Source organism: Balaenoptera musculus, chromosome 1, assembly GCF_009873245.2.
Source record: "Balaenoptera musculus isolate JJ_BM4_2016_0621 chromosome 1, mBalMus1.pri.v3, whole genome shotgun sequence".
NCBI lineage: Eukaryota > Metazoa > Chordata > Mammalia > Artiodactyla > Balaenopteridae > Balaenoptera > Balaenoptera musculus.
Genome location: NC_045785.1, coordinates 52,838,074 through 52,856,354, shown reverse-complemented (window position 1 = coordinate 52,856,354; position 18,281 = coordinate 52,838,074). Strand labels below are relative to the sequence as shown.

At 36.4% G+C, this 18,281-nt stretch overlaps 1 protein-coding gene across 14 annotated transcripts in view; it reads right to left on the bottom strand.

Moving 5' to 3' along the window:
• The window catches only part of PATJ (PATJ crumbs cell polarity complex component), a 349,371-nt gene that overhangs the window by 239,856 nt on the left and 91,234 nt on the right, over positions 1-18,281 (bottom strand). For 13 of the 14 annotated variants that reach the window (XM_036844784.1, XM_036844830.1, XM_036844805.1 and 10 more), the window contains exons 18-20: positions 11,861-12,070; positions 7,561-7,677; positions 5,411-5,806 (exon numbers count right to left, since the gene is read on the bottom strand). In XM_036844784.1, coding sequence (XP_036700679.1) covers positions 5,411-5,806; positions 7,561-7,677; positions 11,861-12,070 — 723 coding nt within the window. The remainder of the gene's footprint in view (positions 1-5,410; positions 5,807-7,560; positions 7,678-11,860; positions 12,071-18,281) is intronic. The other variant, XM_036844891.1, reaches the window with a different exon arrangement.

Genomic DNA, 18,281 nt, shown 5'->3' with positions numbered 1-18,281 from the left:
GTGAACAACCTGTTCCCCGAACCTAAAACCTACAGGTAAGCACAGTCAAAAGTTATTACACTTTCCTTGTCTTCCTTTTACACAGGTCTTTTATGGTTTTCCAAAGTTACAATCTTCCAGAACATACAATTTTCATTGATGTATTTTATTATGATATTTAAAAACATTTATATGCATGAAATTAAATGACAACATTATGGCCACCATAGGCATTTACCTTAACTCATTTAAGGTGAATAACACTATGTTATTCTCTATTGTTGGAAATTTACATTGTTCGAAACAAAAAAATGAATTATATTTTTTACAACAGTCCATGTTTTTTCATGGTTAAACTGGTCATACTTCAATGATAAGAAAAGAACCTCTTATAAACTGATGTACCAAATACTGCTAGATTTTATCAAATAGATTATGAATATAATTGAGTATATGACTGTATCAGATACCCAAAGGAGGCTACAGTACATAGAATTCAACTCAAATATTAAAAAGAGGTGAGAAAGGAAATATGACTACTTAGTTGCCTAGAATAAAATAAGCAAGAAGAACTTATTAGAGAAGGGAGTCAGGAGGAGATGGCAGCCACTGAGTACTTAAAAAGAAGAAATTTTACAACAATTTTTGAACTGTCTGGATTTTTTTTTTTAAGTGAATGGCAATTATGTAACTGAGGAATAAGAATTGATGCCTAAATCTGAGATTTCAATGCAGTGGGTACGAAAGGTTAAATCTTTAGAAAAATCAATTCAGGGGGCTTCCCCGGTGGCGAAGTGGTTGAGAATCTACCTGCCAATGCAGGGGACACAGGTTCGAGCCGTGGTCTGGGAAGATTCCACATGCCACAGAGCGACTAGGCCTGTGAGCCACAATTGCTGAGCCTGTGCGTCTGGAGCCTGTGCTCCGCAACAAGAGGCCGCGATAGTGAGAGGCCCGCGCACCGCGATGAAGAGTGGCCCCCACTTGCCGCAACTAGAGAAAGCCCTCGCACAGAAATGAAGACCCAACACAGCCAAAAATAAATAAAATTTTTAAAAAAAATCAATTCAGTTTTTTTCTAAATAGAGAAGAAAATAAAAACATAAAATTATTCTCAGGTAACTAATCCTCAGGCAAAAAGAATCAGATATTTTAAAAAAGGGCAAAGGACTTAGACATTTCTCCAAAGGATATTTGAAGATCGCCAATAAGCACATGAAAAGCTGCTCAAGGTCACTAACAGAGAAATACAAATCAAAACCACAGTGAGCTACGACTTCACACCTATTTAAAAAACAGAAAACAAGTGTTGGTGAGCATGTAGAGAAATTAGAAAACTTATGCATTGCCGGCAGAAATGAAAATGGTACAGCTTCTATGGAAAACAGTATGATGATTCCTAAAAAAATTAAACAGAATTACCATATGATCTTGCAATTTCACTTCCGGGTGTAGAGCACCCAAAATTTGGTTTTTGAACAAATATTTGTATACCAGTGTCCACAGCAGCATTGTTCACAATAGCCAAAGATAGAAACAGTCCAGATGTCCATCAGCTGATGAATGAGTAAACAAAAGGTGGTATATATACCTTCAGTGGAATGTTACTCAGCCTCAAAAAGTGAGAAAACGCTGACACGATACATGTATGAACCTTGAAGACATCATGCTAAGTGAAATAAGCCAGACACAAAAGGCTATATATTGTATGATTCCACTTACCTGAGGTGCTTTGAGTAGTCAAATTTTTAGAGACAGAAAGTAGAATTCTGGTTGGTTGCCAGAGGATGAGGGAAGGTGAGAATGAGCAGTTATTGCTTAGTGTGTACAGAGTTTCAATTTGGGAAGATGAAAAAGTTCTGGAGACGGATGGTGGTAATGGTTGTACAATAATGTGAGTGTATTAATGCCACAGGAACTATAAGCCTAAAAATGCTTAAAAGGTCAACTTTATGTAATGTGTATTTTATCACAATTAAAAATAAAGAACCAGATCTATAAATCTTGATGGCTTCACCCTTCAACTAAAATGGAGTAACAGGGTGGTAGAGAATGATAAACTTATAAGTAGTTGGGTACTATTTGCACTCCACAAATATAGCTATATCTGTAACCCAAAATGGATATTACAATGAAGACAGAAGTGATAATGTTCCTCTACCTTTTTGGAGGGCATCCTCTAAATAGAAGAGTATTGGGAATTACATATTTGTAAGGTATTTGACTGTGTTTTGAAAATCTACCCACTCAGGGCTTATTATATTAAAGTATCGTCACTGGATCCACCATAATGAGAGAAAGGCAAATAAAGATCCAAGCCCATCCTGATCATGTGGGTACAACTGTTACAGGGGATCAGAATATTCCACCCAGAAATATGCCACTTTGGCATAAGGATTATTCTGAACTGAAGAAAAAGAGTGAACTCAGAAAAGCTTCCTATCCTCCCCTGATTCTCAATCACCAGAGACGACTCTAGACTCTTCAGCTCAGAGATGGCACTAAGAGAGATGTACATGACAAACCTTACTAAAACAATCCTTATCTTCCATCAATTCCCCCCATATATTTACCTTCCCACAGTATGCTGACCCTAAAAGCCTAAATCCCTTTTCCTTTGTCTTGTCACTTCTCTACAAGTTCACTGTTCTTTGTTAAGATGCTGTATAAGCCCAAGTTCTAACCCCTCCTTTGAGTGAATCATCACTGAGTTTCTCCCGTGTATATGCATGATGCAGGTGTTAATAAACGGTTTTTCTTTTCTTAATCTGTCTTTTGTCAGTTTGATTTCCAGGGTCCCAGCCAGAGGAACCTAGGAGGGTAGAGGAAAAAGGGTTTTTCCTCCCATACACTGTCATCACTGCTGGGTGTGGGGAAGGGAGGAAAAGAGCTAATGCCCATATATCCGGGCAAAACTCTAATTCAAAAAGATGCATGAACCCCTATGTTCACAGCAGCACTATTCACAGTAGCCAAGACATGGAAACAACCTAAATGTCTATCAACAGATGAATGGATAGAGAAGATGTGGCACATATATACAATGGAATATTAGTCAGCCATAAAAAAGAATGAAATAATGCCATCTGCAGCAACATGGATGGACCTAGAGATTATCATACTAAGTGAACTAAGTCAGAAAGAGAAAGACAAATACCGTATGATATCACTTATATGTGGAATCTAAAATATGACACAAATGAACCTATCTATGAAACAGAAACAGAATCACAGACATAGAGAACAGACTGGTGGTTGCCAAAGGGGAGGGGTTTGGGGGAGAGATGGAGTGGAAGGTTGGGGTTAGCAGATGTAAGCTTTTATATATGGAATGGATAAACAACAAGGTCCTACTGTATAGCACAGAGAACTAGATTCAATATCTTATGATGATATTTTATATTCTTTTCCATAATGGAAAAGAATATTAAAAAATGTGTATATATATGTATAGCTGAATCACTTTGCTATACAGCAGTAATTAACACATTGTAAATCAACTATACTTCAGTAAAAATTAAAAAAAAGAGTTAATGCTCAAAGCAAGAACATATAATTATTTAAAGAAAATAAAATACTGCTTAGGTAAGACACATTAGGGCTGAAACAATCTTAATCAATGCCAGTTTAGGGAGCCTATACATGTTACCTCACAGAATAAGAAAGCTGGGAAATTTAACAGAGTTAGTAATTAAGATGCATGTCCTTCAAACCGTGAGCACTGAATGCTGTTTAAACAAGCTGAGCACTTTGATAAACAATAGAGGCAGTGGTTACACTGTGAAAATCATCAATAAAAACTTAGAAGAGGAATTTTTAAAAAACCTAATATTATGCAAATGATGCTTGAGATCAGAATAAAATTTTGACTGACAATATGGATTCAAAAATTACTGTATCTGAAACAACCGAGATGAAAATGAAGATGGTACAGTTGAAGAACAAAGATCAAAAAGTGATTCTAGTAATAATATAGATTCTGGCATTAATATGCATTGAAAGAATTTGAATAAAATTCTATCATTAAATGTGAGAACAAGCAAAAATAATTGATATTTTATAGGTCTTAAAATAGGAATGCTTAACTAAATTTATAAAGTAAATATTATTAATATACATTTGACTATTTCATCTATATCCCTAAAAGTTTGTATATTAAAATGGGCCTATATTTTAGGTTGCCTTATATTGGGGTAAATAGAAAAATTTATTTTTAATGGAAGAAAACAGCCACAAGAAGACAGTATTTATGAATATTCAATAACCTGCAATTACTAACTTGCTCCATATAACTGACTATTCTGTTTGAGGTCAAGCACTTACAGACATAGGAGTGGGACTGGCAGAGATAGAAAGAACCAATGTCAGTGGCAACATACCAGGTGATTCGATGTCACCTCTTCCCACATTAGTCACATAATCCCAAAAATCTGTTCGCTGGTAGACTGCCCAGAGTCCACTACCAGGGGTAATCCTCTGGGGTTCCTTAAATACATAAATACAGCAACTTGCATAGCAGAGGGACCCACAAGCATTTGCATAAAGGATAAATGTAGGAAGATCTAAGGGAGGCAAGGAAAAAACCCAGCTCTATCTGCCTGTGAGAGAGCAAATGAAGGCTACTTTGCACATCACTGCAGGGAAGTTGCTGACCTCAGTGAGGAGGGCACTGTACTGCACCTGAACACACTGCTATGTACCCCATACAAAAACTTTCTTTTCATTTGCTTGGAAGTTAATTTGGGGAAAGAAATAAACAAACAAAAATAAAACATTAAAAATATCCCTAATGAAAGATTCCAACTGGTGACCAGTTAACTCTAATTTGATTTAAAAAAAAACTTATTGGTGATTTAATAGCAAGGGCAAACCTATTAAAATATAATGCTTTCCTGCCAAGTTGTCAACAGGTAGTATCACAAATGTAAAGATAATCTTCTAGAGTTCAGTGACTTTCTATTTAGTATCATATATAATACAGAGAACAGTGTGGATAAGCAAGACAGAAACAAGAATAAATCTTTAAACAATTTTGCCTTGATTTTCCTTGACAAATACATTATGTGAGAAATACAGAGCTGTGTCTCCCTGACAGGATTTTTTAAAAGAAAATCACAAATGGCAAAAGAACTCTTCCTTGAAATCGGTCATTAGGAGAAAAACATCACTGAAAAAGCAAGGTAAACAAAAATAAAACCCACCATAAAAGCAAGGCAACTACAGTTTATTAACTCCAGCCAGAAGTTACGTAACACAGAAATGATGAGGTTTACTTAAAGCAACACACTGTATGGTACATTTTGGAAAAAATGATTTATGATGAAAAGACCCATTGAATTTTGTTCATTTGTTTGAAAGCTGTATGACTTGTGGACAGAGATAGGGAGGGAGGAGTCAGGGAGGATGTGGAAGATGTGTTCTAATCCCTTACCATCTTTTCAGTGCTACAGCCACACTGCTGCATCTCCTGGGAATACGCGCTCATCGTGGACCTGGCTTCTTGAGGCTCAGGCAGTTCACAGTCCTGGTACCACTGTGTACCAAAGTGCAGCTCCTTCATGGATGGAACAGGAGCAGCCTCTTGAATGTGCGATGAGGGATACGATTCCATGGACTGAAAGCGGTTTTGATAGAGCTCATATTCTTCATCAACAAGCATTTCTCTTTCTTCACCCATTTCCTGCAATCTAGGCGCCATAAATTCAAGCATTTCCCAGGCCTCCTTACTATTGTCTACCACTTTTTGTTGCGACTGGAAAGCCTTTCCCAAATCTAGAAATGGCTCATCCACAAGCTCTTCTTTAAAATAGGGCTCATCTCTAAATCCCTGTGAATAAAAATTGCAAAAAAACTTTAAACTACGTCTGTATTAAAGCTGCACCCTACACATTAACTGGAAAATTAACCCCTGACGTAACTGCAATGACGGTATTACATGACAATGCATGGTTAACCTGACAGCTCTCCATTACAAATGAGAAGAAATACAATCTCACTGCCACACAAGCCTCAACCCTGAAAAGAAACAAACAACAAGAGGCAAAAATCTGCCTTTGGCAAGGTGACTGACTAGTCTGAAAGGTTCACTATACATCAACTGCCTTAAAATTCTCAGCCAGAAATAGGAATTTTGTTAAATTGCTACATTGAATATTTAACTCCTGCATCTCATATAAAAAATAATACATAAATATGGATGCACTTCATACTATCACTTATGAAAGCAAAGACTTAAAAGGTCAGGATTTTCAGGTTTATGTAACTCAAAAGAAATTAATGGTTATTTGAATGTTTACAAAACATTCTCTACAAACTAAAGATATGGGGAATATGTCTCAGCTACTTTGAGTAGGACTTTTTATAATATACCACTTAATAGAAATTTATTTTTGCATCTGCATTAATAATATAAAACAAAAGGAATGAATACAGTATGCTCTTCAATTAATTCATACTTCACTAATCAGAAGAGCAAGTACATAAAACTGAAGCTAGATAGTCATGCATGAGCAGAAACTTTGTTGAGTTCCTAGGTAACGCTTGAGGAATATATGGATCTGCTGAGCCTTTGACATAACTCCAAGGCACTTTAGGGTGCTGGGCACAATGAGGCCCAATTCCCTCTAAGGGATCAATGACATTTCCTATTTTAAGTCCTATTCATTAAGTATCAATAAATGTAAATTCCTGAAATGAATCTACTCCTTCCCAATGCTTCCTCAGTTTCAGCTAGGCATCATTGCAGTGACACTTTTAAATTAATATACTATACCAAATACTGTAACCTAGTTATTTCAAAAAAAGAAAAAACTGCATATTTAAACATGTCACACAGTTATGAAATTGTAACAAAAAATGTTTAAACTAAAAAAATATAATGGACATTACAGGACTATATATCAGTTTTAGACACTGTCAACAAACTATGTAAAGAATATCAAGACAGTTGTTATCAAGTAAAGCAAAACCATACTCTAACTGCAAGAAGCAAAATAAACACAATTCATTTTAAGAATAAAAAGGGAAAAGCTTCAAAATATACTTTCTAATATTAAAGCATAAAGTAAGGTTTGACTAAATAACTCTTTTCTTTACAAAGTATTCAATAAGAAGATCTGTATAGCTCTTATTCTATGGCATTTTTTTTTTAAATGCAGGTCTATTTTCAAAAATATGTTCTACCCTCAAAATTTTAAGAGTATATTAGTGATAAAAAATGAGGTATGGTTGTTCTTTGAAAATGCCTTATACCTGGGCTATGTCATTTATGGAGGCAATGTGATACAAGAGAGAAAAGATTTCAGTTTTAAAAAAATTAATAGGGACTTCCCTGGTGGTCCAGGGGTTAAGAATCTGTGCTTCCACTGCAGGGGACACGGGTTTGACCCCGGTCGGGGATCTATGATCCCGCATGTCACGCATTGCAGCCAAAAATAAATAAATAAATAAATATCTGCAATAAAAAAAATTAATAAGGGGGATATTATTTAATTTGTATCTATTTAGCCAAGAGAGTGAGAACAAGCTTTTGTCTTCTTTATAATAGCAACTGTTTACTTGGGAAATAAATGTACTAAATACCTTGGGTGCTTCAAGTATTAAAGATGAATTTATATCATGAACTGTTCCTGAAATTTCAGTCTTGTCTTCATTATTGTTTGAATGTAAAATACGATTTTCTTCCTCTTTATCACCTTCCTGAAAATAGAAGCACTTTTAATTGTTAATTATTTTAGCATGACTGAAGAACTGTTTTTGTCAACCATGAAACTTTTATTGAGTTCTAATTGACATATAACATTATATTAGTTTTAAGTGTACAACATAATGATTTGGTAGACGTATATGTTGCAAAATAATCACCACGATAAGTTTAGTTAACATTTCAAATTTCAAATATACAATACAGTGTTGTTAACTATAGTCACCATGCTATACCTTATATCCTTAGGACTTATAACTGGAGATTTGTATCTTTTGACCATCTTCACCTATTTTGCCCACCCCCAGCCCCCAACTCTGGCAACCAAAGAAGTACTTTTGTAATGAAGAAAATATCTTAGTTTCAAACGCTTTTCAGATTAATTCTCATCTTTCCATTAAATGCAAGTACACAATAAAATTTATGTAAATTGTTTTATGAGACCAAATTTTTCTTTAATAACCAAAAAAATCCATATTCAGGTCAAAGCTTCTCAAACTTTTTATTCTTTTTAGGTATTCCTTAAAGAAAAAATCACTTTCCCAGGGAGAGACCTTAACATTAAGAAACACCTAAGTTTATACAGGGTGATACTCAAAATATTTAACAATGGTACAGGGTAGCCACTCTCCATCAGAAGAGGGACAATCATCATGATGCTCCCCAGCTCAGCATCAGTCCCAGGTAATAACACAGCTACAATTTATCAAGTCCTAGCTATACATCAAAATCTATGGTAAACACTTTTACGTGCTTTGTCTCAGCTTAATCTTTACAGCAATTCTATTAGGTCAGGATTTTTATACTTACATGAAAATAACATCAAATAGATATATATCTCACAGGCACAGGCTTTAGCACTTTAAACATATCAATTCATTTAATATATTTATTAATATATTAATACATATTCTAAGAAGTAGGTGCTCTTATTAACCTCATTTTACAGATGAGTAACACAGGCACAGTAATTTGCTCAAAGGTACATAACTAGTCAGTTACACACCCAGAATTTGAGCCCTGGCTGTCTGGCTCTAGAGCCTGTGATCTCAGCTACCATGATTTGTGATCCCAAGTGGGAGCTGGTGAGGTTAAATAACTGGCCCAAGGACACACAGCTTTGCAAATCACAGAACTAAGCAAAATCCCACAGATGTCTGGCTCAAGAACTCCACTGCCAGCTCTGTCCTGTGAGTTCTGAAGATACAATGAACTTTTTTTTTTTTAATTAATTTATTTATTTATGGCTGTGTTGGGTCTTCGTTTCTGTGCGAGGGCTTTCTGTAGTTGCGGCAAGTGGGGGCCACTCTTCATCGCGGTGCGCGGGCCTCTCACTATCGCGGCCTCTCTTGTTGCGGAGCACAGGCTCCAGACGCGCAGGCTCAGTAGTTGTGGCTCACGGGCCTAATTGCTCCGCGGCATGTGGGATCTTCCCAGACCAGGGCTCGAACCCGTGTCCCCTGCACTGGCAGGCAGATTCTCAACCACTGCGCCACCAGGGAAGCCCTACAATGAACTTCTTAAAGTCAGTTTTTATCTGTGACATCTGAGGTGACTTTGTAGAAAAGAGAAAGTAAGTCACGTTTCTGGTTAACATGAAACTATATAGATAATAAGTTTCTATATAAGACTATAATGCAAGATTATAGAACACCTATATTATATAGATAGTACATATCTATATGGTACAAGACTTAATAAAAAATAATTCTGTTCTCCTGTTACATATTCATAGTCTTTCTGCTCCAACTTGACTTTGGACCTTCTTATTCATACTCTCTCTCCGGTTCTCCTGAGGACTGAGCAAATGCTCAGCAAACATTAAGTGATGAGATAAGTGGCCACCAACCGGACCATGAGAGAGAGAGACAGAGAGACAGAGAGACCTCAGAGAAGATCCATGCATTACTATTTACAGCTCACAGACAGTTGTGCTAAAAGAACCCAGATGTTAAAGAAGGAATTACTTAGTGGTGATTCCACTAAATATTTCTAAGTCTTGAAAGTGACCTTCTCTCATTCCTTCACTGGCCTCCCACTCCCCAGCAACCCGGCAGCCTTCTATTCACTGAGGGAAGCCTAGGCAAAGGTCCACCTCACAATTACTGTGTTCCAAAATCCTCTCAGAGCAAGGCTCCAAGGCCCCGAGGTTTGTGCAGCTCTACCTCTTCTAGAAATAGCACAGGAATCCACAGCCAGTTGTTACTAAGTTCTGTTCTTTACACTGCCTGAGACTTCCTTCAATTGCTTCAAAGTAAAATCACACTGTTTAGGTCCTATAGATCATAAATAGTTGGGACTTTCTCTGGTAACCCAAATAATCAGGCAAATAATCATCAGGGAAAATCTAGACAAAGTTCTTGTCACAATCCAAAATACCAAGATGAGGGCCCCAGAAAAATATTAAGTTTCCCCTCCTTAATTTGTCCAAAAATCAAACTGGGTATCTCATGGTATATACTGACTATGGCAACACTCACACACCAAATACACAATATAAAGTCAAGAATTTGACTTAGCTATGTGCTATATTCCATTTCAAAATGTTTAAAGTATCTGATAGGTGTAATATATAGGCATCTTGATGTATAATATGTGAAGAATAATAAAGTAATATATGAAGGTCATGTGAGGTTCCCCAATGCAAAAATACTATGTGTAATACATGACTCTATGTCTATAAATGAACATATGTAACGATATCTATATAGACAGATCTCTATCTATATACCTATTTATCTATATGAACACTTGTAGTGTGCTAATATATTTCACAGAATAAAAGAATTTTAGAGTTAAGAAAGATCTTATGAATTCTCTAGTCTTTTTTAGTCTTTTCAGAAATGAAAAAGTAGGCTCAGAAAAGTGCTGTATCTATGATCGAATTACTGGTATAGTGTTTCTCAAAGTGCAAAAATTCTGCATCAGAACTACGCCGGTGACTCACTGAAGAGGCAGATTCCTGAACAGCAGACGAGAATCACTAAATCAGAATCTCCAAGAGTAGGACCTGGGAAACTGCATTTTAACCATCTCCAAGGTGATTCTTATGTCTATCACATATCATTGAATTTGAGACCCACTGGGCTAACTTGTAGCAAAGTTAGAAACAGAGCCCCGATTTCTTGAAATCCAGTCCAACACTCTACTACAACCATGCTATCTGTTTCAGACATGCGGCATGAAACTAAACTTGTGACAACAAATTAGAATAGGAACATATAGCATTGTGGCTAAGAGTACAGGGTCTGAAGCCACTCTGCTGAGTTTATATTCCAACTCTCCCCTTTACTAGTTATATCACCTTGCATAAGTTACTCAGCTCTGTGTCTTGACTAACTCAATACACAGTAGTGGTAATAAGAGGATTACCTCCTCTTAAAGTTTCTGTGATGATTAAATTAGTGCATGTAAAGAGTTTAAAATACTGAGTGACATATAGTAAACATTCAATAATACTTTAATGCCACTTGAAAATTATCATCAAGTATTTTTTTTACATTGGGGAACCACAAGAGCACCATAGCTAATAATACTTCAGTCAGAAACAGTGATCTAGGGAAGTTGCAGGAACAAAAAACGAGAAAGAAAAAGAAAAACAAACAGTGATCTGACATAGTGCATGAGATTAAACAATAAGATGACTTCAGGATGGCTTGACCATATCGGAGTTTAGATGCTAGGGGTTACAAGGCACACTGATGGTCAGAAAAGCATATTAAAATCTTACTGAGATATGGTTAACTAGATTTCAACTTACCAAGCCATCTCGACATCATGCCCAAATGAATGTTAAAACACATAAACATACTTATTTTAATTTATAACATAAGGAATGTAAGGAAAACTTAGAAGTCTGTGCTAAAAGTATAAAAGATAAAAGTAGTAACAGTAGGACTAGTAATGTTGGCAGCTAGCACTGATGTAGTAATGTGCTAATAAGCACTTAACAAATATCTTTAATCCTCAAAATCCTATGAGGTAGACATTTTTTTCTGAAAATTAAGTCAAGGACGTTAAGAAACTTGCACAAAGACACATGTATAGTAAGCAGTGGAACAGGGATTCAAAGCCAGGTGTATTTGTCTGCAAAATCCATGTTCTCAACTACTGATATTATCAATATCCTATAATAATATAGTATTATCATTTCCTATATTAACAAAATTCGACACTTACCACCAAAGGCTTACAGATGCCAAGGTGTACAGTGCCTGGTGGCACAGCTTTCAACACTTCCACAGCTTCAGCAAGTGTGGTGTTGTCCAAACAGTATTCATTGACTGAGACCAGGCGGTCTCCAGGTAATAGTTCTCTGCCTCTTTCTGCCACACCATCTGCCACCAGGGAGCGAATCACAATCACTGATCTTGTGGGATCTAAGGGGTCCTAAGGATCAAGCAAAAAAGAAAGATGAGTCAGTTCCCTAAAAACAAATATATAGCCTTAAGACAAGTATGTGGACAGTTATACCTCAGCGATATTGTGGGTTTGGTTCCAGACAACTACAATAAAGCGAAATCACAATAAAGTGAGTCACATAAGTTTTTTGGTTTCCCCAGTGCATATAAAAGTTATGTTTACACTATACTGTAGTCTACAAAGTGTGCAATAACATTATGTCTAAAAAAACAATGTCATACCTTAATTTAAAAATACCTTATTACTAAAAAATGCTAACCATCATCTAAATGATACAGGGTTGCTACAAACCTTCAATATGTAAAAAAATGCAATATCTGGAAAGTGCAAATAAAGCTAAGCACAATAGAAAAGGGTACGTCTGACTCATGAATCTCATTTGACTATTTACTTTATGTGTCCAGTATTCTGGTGGTATTCTTCCAAAAACAAAATCTATTAAAATATCACTCTATACATCCACACAAATATCAGCTTGTATCAAGGTAAAGACATAACCTTAACAACTTCAGTTGCATGTCTGAGTGCTCAATACATATAAATTTCTTTTCTAAAGTTTTGATGATTGACGTTTTGTTGGACCACAAGAGATCTGGGGAGAGTTGGAAAAGAATCTCTGACATCCTTAAGCATAGTCATACTATGGACCAAAGACAAGCCCATCTATTACTGCTCTTGGGCAATAAGTAGGCTCCAAAAGTAGTGTACTATGGGAAATGATACTGCATTCTTAGGCATTCCACCAGTATAAAACCTTCTTGCTAAATCACTTAAGTTCCAAAAAGACATGGAAACCATGGCATATACCACTGCATTTAAAAAGTATGTTTAAAAATAACATAACCTAAAATTATGACATGGTATAGGTACCCCTAGGTGAGAATTATTCTAATACAGAGGAACTGAATATCATTTCATGAACAAAACCATTGTGCAAATCTCTCTCATCCACTGGGAGGGCCCCATATTTCTTTTCATTAAGCACAGAAGATAACACTGACACTCTATAAATACATTTGGCTAATAAAAACCAATTTATAGCCACACTATTATTTTTTATTTTATTCAACAAATACTGGTATATAGCACTTACTATGTGTCAGGCTCTGTTCTAAGTGCTTGACAATCATTAATTCAGCTAATCCTTGCAACAAATTCCAGGATGTGAGTAGATTTATTGTCTGTATTTTACAAATGAGGAAACTGAAGGTCAGAAAGTTAAGGAAACTTGCCAAGATCACCCAGCTGGTGAGTGGCAGAGCCAGGATTCAAACTCAAACAGTCTGGCGCCTAAGCCCTTCTCTTAACCACTGTGCTCTACACCATAATAATAATCAGAACAAATTGGAAATAAAGAGTTATGAATGGAAAAGAAATATTCACATGGAAATCTTATGGTTGAGTAGAATCTCTTATTTGTCCTAATGGTGGAGGTATATGATACAATTACTAAACCTCAAACTTCATAAGGGAGAGAAAAAAATAAATCTCACTCTTAACATCACTTGCTTGGTTTGTCTATTTTGCTCCTACTGTTTCATTATGTACATACTGTTCCATAAAGGCAAGATGTAGTAACATGAGATTCTACTACTGTTAGTTTCTATTAAACCCTTCCTGAGAAAGTAGAAACTACCACGTTTTGTGTTAGAATGGTAAGACTTCGGAATTAGTAAAGTGAGAATTTGCCAAGTTCCAGGCTATTTCTGTTTGAAGTGGCTGATGGTTCTTTTGAAGGTTTCTGCTGCAGTTTTCTATAACTCTCTGTTGTAGACATCAAGGCTTATTTTCAATACTGCATGGAATCTTAATCAAATATACCATATTTAAATCAACAAAGGCTATAGAGCAAATTCCTTGAAAAAAGCCTTCAAACAACTTATTTTACTTTTCTTAACTAAATCTTGCTTTTCCACTACCAAGTCAAGAGATTCTTGGTAAATTTCTAACATGCTCTGTTGTAATAACACCACACACTAATAAAGAGGATTGAAAGTAAAAATAGTCATGGTAACTCACTAATAAAGTACAGTGTTAAACTATAATTACACCAATATTTTCAAGTAGAGGGAGCTATTGCATAGGAAGAGAACAGAAAGGAACCCCTAAAAAAAAAAAAAAAGTACAGTGGGATATCAGCAGCGATCAGTGCAGTAATATAAAAGAGCTGTCTATTTTGTCACCAGCAACCATGAATCACAACACACTTTTTCATTCTGAAATATGAAACCATTACATTTTAAGTTTGACACACTAATAAATAAGCTGTACAATTATGTCCTTCATTTAGGCTGTCAGTTTCTGATGGAAGGCTTTTTTATTGGGGGGGAAGGGAAACTATAAAATAGCTTATTCCCCTCATGAAATGCACAGAAAGCAGCTAGCATTACTTCATATTAGTAATTACTAAACTTTCTTAGAGAAAACTGCAACAGTAAAATACACCAAAAGCAAATAAATGATTTCACTGGGTGGGTGTGAGCCATCTCTGCAGTTTCATATAACACCTAATCAAAAAGTACTATTTTCTACCCAAATAAATAGTGAATTGGTTTTCAAAATGCAACCAGTTGAAATGATAATTAGAAACATTTCAAAGAAAGACTACCAGGAAATAATGGAAATAGAAAATAGATTAATAGATTTCCGTTATTATAGAAAAAATCATGGTGAGCACTTATTTATACAAAATGCAACCTTCTTTAGACTGTAAACTAGTACCAGGTGTGCCTGCTTACTAAAATTTATTCAGGCTTGGGCTTCCTAGTTATTCTAAACACTAAATCCAATCTACCACTCCTATTCCTGGAGGAAAGAAGCCAAGGGCAGCTTCTTTGTCACTTAAAAAAAGACAAACCACCCACTACTGAAGATACCCCATTATGGATAATCACCACTGTATTTTCTATGATGACTTTTCTGACCAGGTGATCTCTCACGTAGCTAAATGGAGTTGCTTTAATGAGTAACAGTCATTTCCTTTCATGGTCATCACATGTAGTAGCCACCCTATGGAAGAACAGCAGCTGCTACTGCCTACCAGGGCGGCTACTATTCTTGAGGCTTTGCCACATACGACATGCTTAAAAACCAGGCTGCTTCTCATCAGAAAAGTCTGTTTTCTGAAAATGTAGTCTACAATATCGTACCCATGTTAAATCCAACAAAATGTTATAAAGATATTTCTCAGGACCTCTACCCAACTTCTAGACCCTATCCAGATTTTTTCAAGTCCCCATCAGTTTGTATCACCTTTTATCGTAATTTTAAAATCTCTAATTTTCCTTGTTTTGGTAAACAACACTGTAAGGAACATTGTATTCAAGAATCAAGATGTTGTTTTAGACTAAACAGCCAATAGGGGGTACTAAATACCAGCCACAGAACACAAGATACATCATCTTTTACTTTGCAAGCCATTCTCCTCTTCTGAAAGATGTTTTTTCCTATTTATGCAAAATCCTTATATTCTTACACATGTTCTAACAGTATCTCGTATGTCTGTTTTAACTCAACCATTTATGAAAGTCATTCCCTGCAGCTCTTAAAAACTCCTACAATCAATTAGGCACAGCCAACTTTCATCAGAATGCTACGTGGGAAGACAGGAGCTCTAAACATGAATTCTCCTCACTACTTAGCTATGAAATCCGAAGAGAACCAATCTAACTGCTCTGTCTCACAGGTGAATAAAAGTGCCTGAAGAAAAGCTCATATGAGGATTTCTGAGGTCTCTTGAAGTGATCCTAATGTTTGATAGTTATTATAAACACAGGAAGTTTCAATGTTGGGGGAAATCCAAGGTGACAAACAGATTTCTCTCCTCCCATAGTCCCTGAGTGGCACTGCCGTACACCCAAGCACTCACTCGCTCTCTCTCACCTTTTCACTGGGTTGCTGGCTAAGGCACGTCAATTGACCTTCTATCTCTTCTATCCGATCCTTCCTCTCCATTTCTGCTGCACTACCTTGGTGCAGCTTCTCATTATTTCTCGCCTATGCAACTGCTTCAGTCTTCCCAAAGGTCTACCTGTCTCCAATCTTACCCTCTTCAGTCTATTGTCAACAGAGAGAAAATAATGATTTTTAAAGATAAAAATGGGATTGCAATTCCTCCCCTGCATAAAATATTTCAGTGACACCCACTGCCTTCACGATAAAGTGCTCTTTGGCAGAAAAATTCCTTCAGATCTGCAGTTTAGTCTCATCTCCCCTTGCTCTTCCCAATGTACCACTGCTCACCCCCAATCTGCCCCACACACTGTCCCAACAATCCAGAACTACTGAAGTTCAGGACTGTGGAAGGCTTTGGTATGCTTCACGATATTCTACAATCCATTCCATCTGCCAGGAATGTTTTTCCTGCCACACTGCCACTTATCTGTATCTTTGCCACAAGAGTCAACTCACATATTTCCTCCAATGAGAAGCTTTCCCTGACTTCCCGAAGAAGACTCAAGCACTTCCTACTCTGTGGTTATCTCTAAACCTAAAAAAAGACCTTCCATTATAGCATTTGTCATAATATAGTTTCCTCACTGTCCTTGACCTTTTAGAATAAGTTAGACCCTCCTGCTAGATGTATACACAGCATGTTGCATTTTTCCTATTACAACTCTTTTGACGTTCTACTGAAATTATTTTAACCATCTTCCCTATTAAAAATAAGCCTCATGAGAGCAAGGATATGTTTGCTTATTTGCTACTTTATTTCCAGGGCCGACTACAGTGCCTGCCACAGAGAAGGGACTGAATAATAGCTGAAATATCAAATGACTGAATCTATTTAGGCTCTCTCTCCTTGTTGGACTTATAAGTACAGCTATAAGGCAAAGGCTACATCCCGTCATATGTGAATAACAACAACAGTTAACACTTACTGAGGTCTTGCCATGCCAGGCATGATCTAAATATCTTACTTCATTGAACCTATTTAATTCATCCTCACACCAACATGAGGTAGGTTCCATTATTATCCCTACTTTCCAGATGAGAAAACTAAGGCAGAGGAAAATTAAATAACTTAACCAAAACACACAGTTGGTAAGTAGTAGAACCAGAATTTAAACCAGCCAGTCAAGCCCCAGAGTTCATGCTATTATCCACTATGTCATGCAGCTTCTTAAGGTAAGTATTTGCTAAACGAATGAATGTTGAAAGAAGGCAAATTGTTAGAATATATATTTATTACCTTGCCAAAGTGTATAAAACTGAGTCCCTAAAGTACCACACTTGGCCACTAGAGGTTTGTATGTTGGTACCTAATTGATGAAAGTTAGCACAGAATGTGCAGCGTGCCTCCATGGACAGCTAAAACATGCATTTGTTTGCCAGATTTTAATTTACACTTACGTTCTCAAGAATCCATTCCTTTGGTGTCCTTTGGACACCTTCACATGAACACATACAAACATATGACAATCCTTATTCCCAAATGGATGGAATTCAAAGTTCAGAAGTGTCTATAAAATGTATTATATGAATATTTGTGTACATTCTCACAGATCAAAGAGACCAGGGTTCACATAAACTAAAGCACTGTAGAGCAGTTGTCACCTGGGGCAGAGAGGTGGTTCAATTGAAATTGGGCTCTCTCAGAGACAAGGATATCAACCAGAAGATGTAGAGAGCTCTAGTCTTAAAGCTGCTCCAAAACTAAAACTACAAATACAGGTAAGCAACCATGGCAAACTCAGTGGAAAGGCATGAAGCAGAAAATGTTACATAAAGAGGAGACAGAGGAAATGAACATGAAGAAAAGTGCTCACATTTAATAAACTGGCCAATGCCTCAGTAAAAGGCATTTTTTAAAATAAGAGGAATATGAGACATACACCAAGGACAATTCTGACATTCAACATTTATATGTTTGCAGTATTACTCCAATGAAGGAAAACAAAAATCAAGGTGTTACAAGGACTTGACTACATGGATTCAAAATAAAGGATAACTGGGACTTCCCTGGCGGTCTGGTGGTTAAGACTCCACGCTTCCACTACGGGGGGTGTGGGTTCGATCCCTGGTCAGGGAACTAAGATCCCTCATGCTGCGTGGCACAGCCAAAAAATAAAAATAAAGATAAAAAATTTTTAAAAATAAAAAATAAAGACAAAAAATAAAATAAAGGATAACTTTTGGGTTGTTCTTCTTTTAAAAATCTATTCTATCACCCAAACTT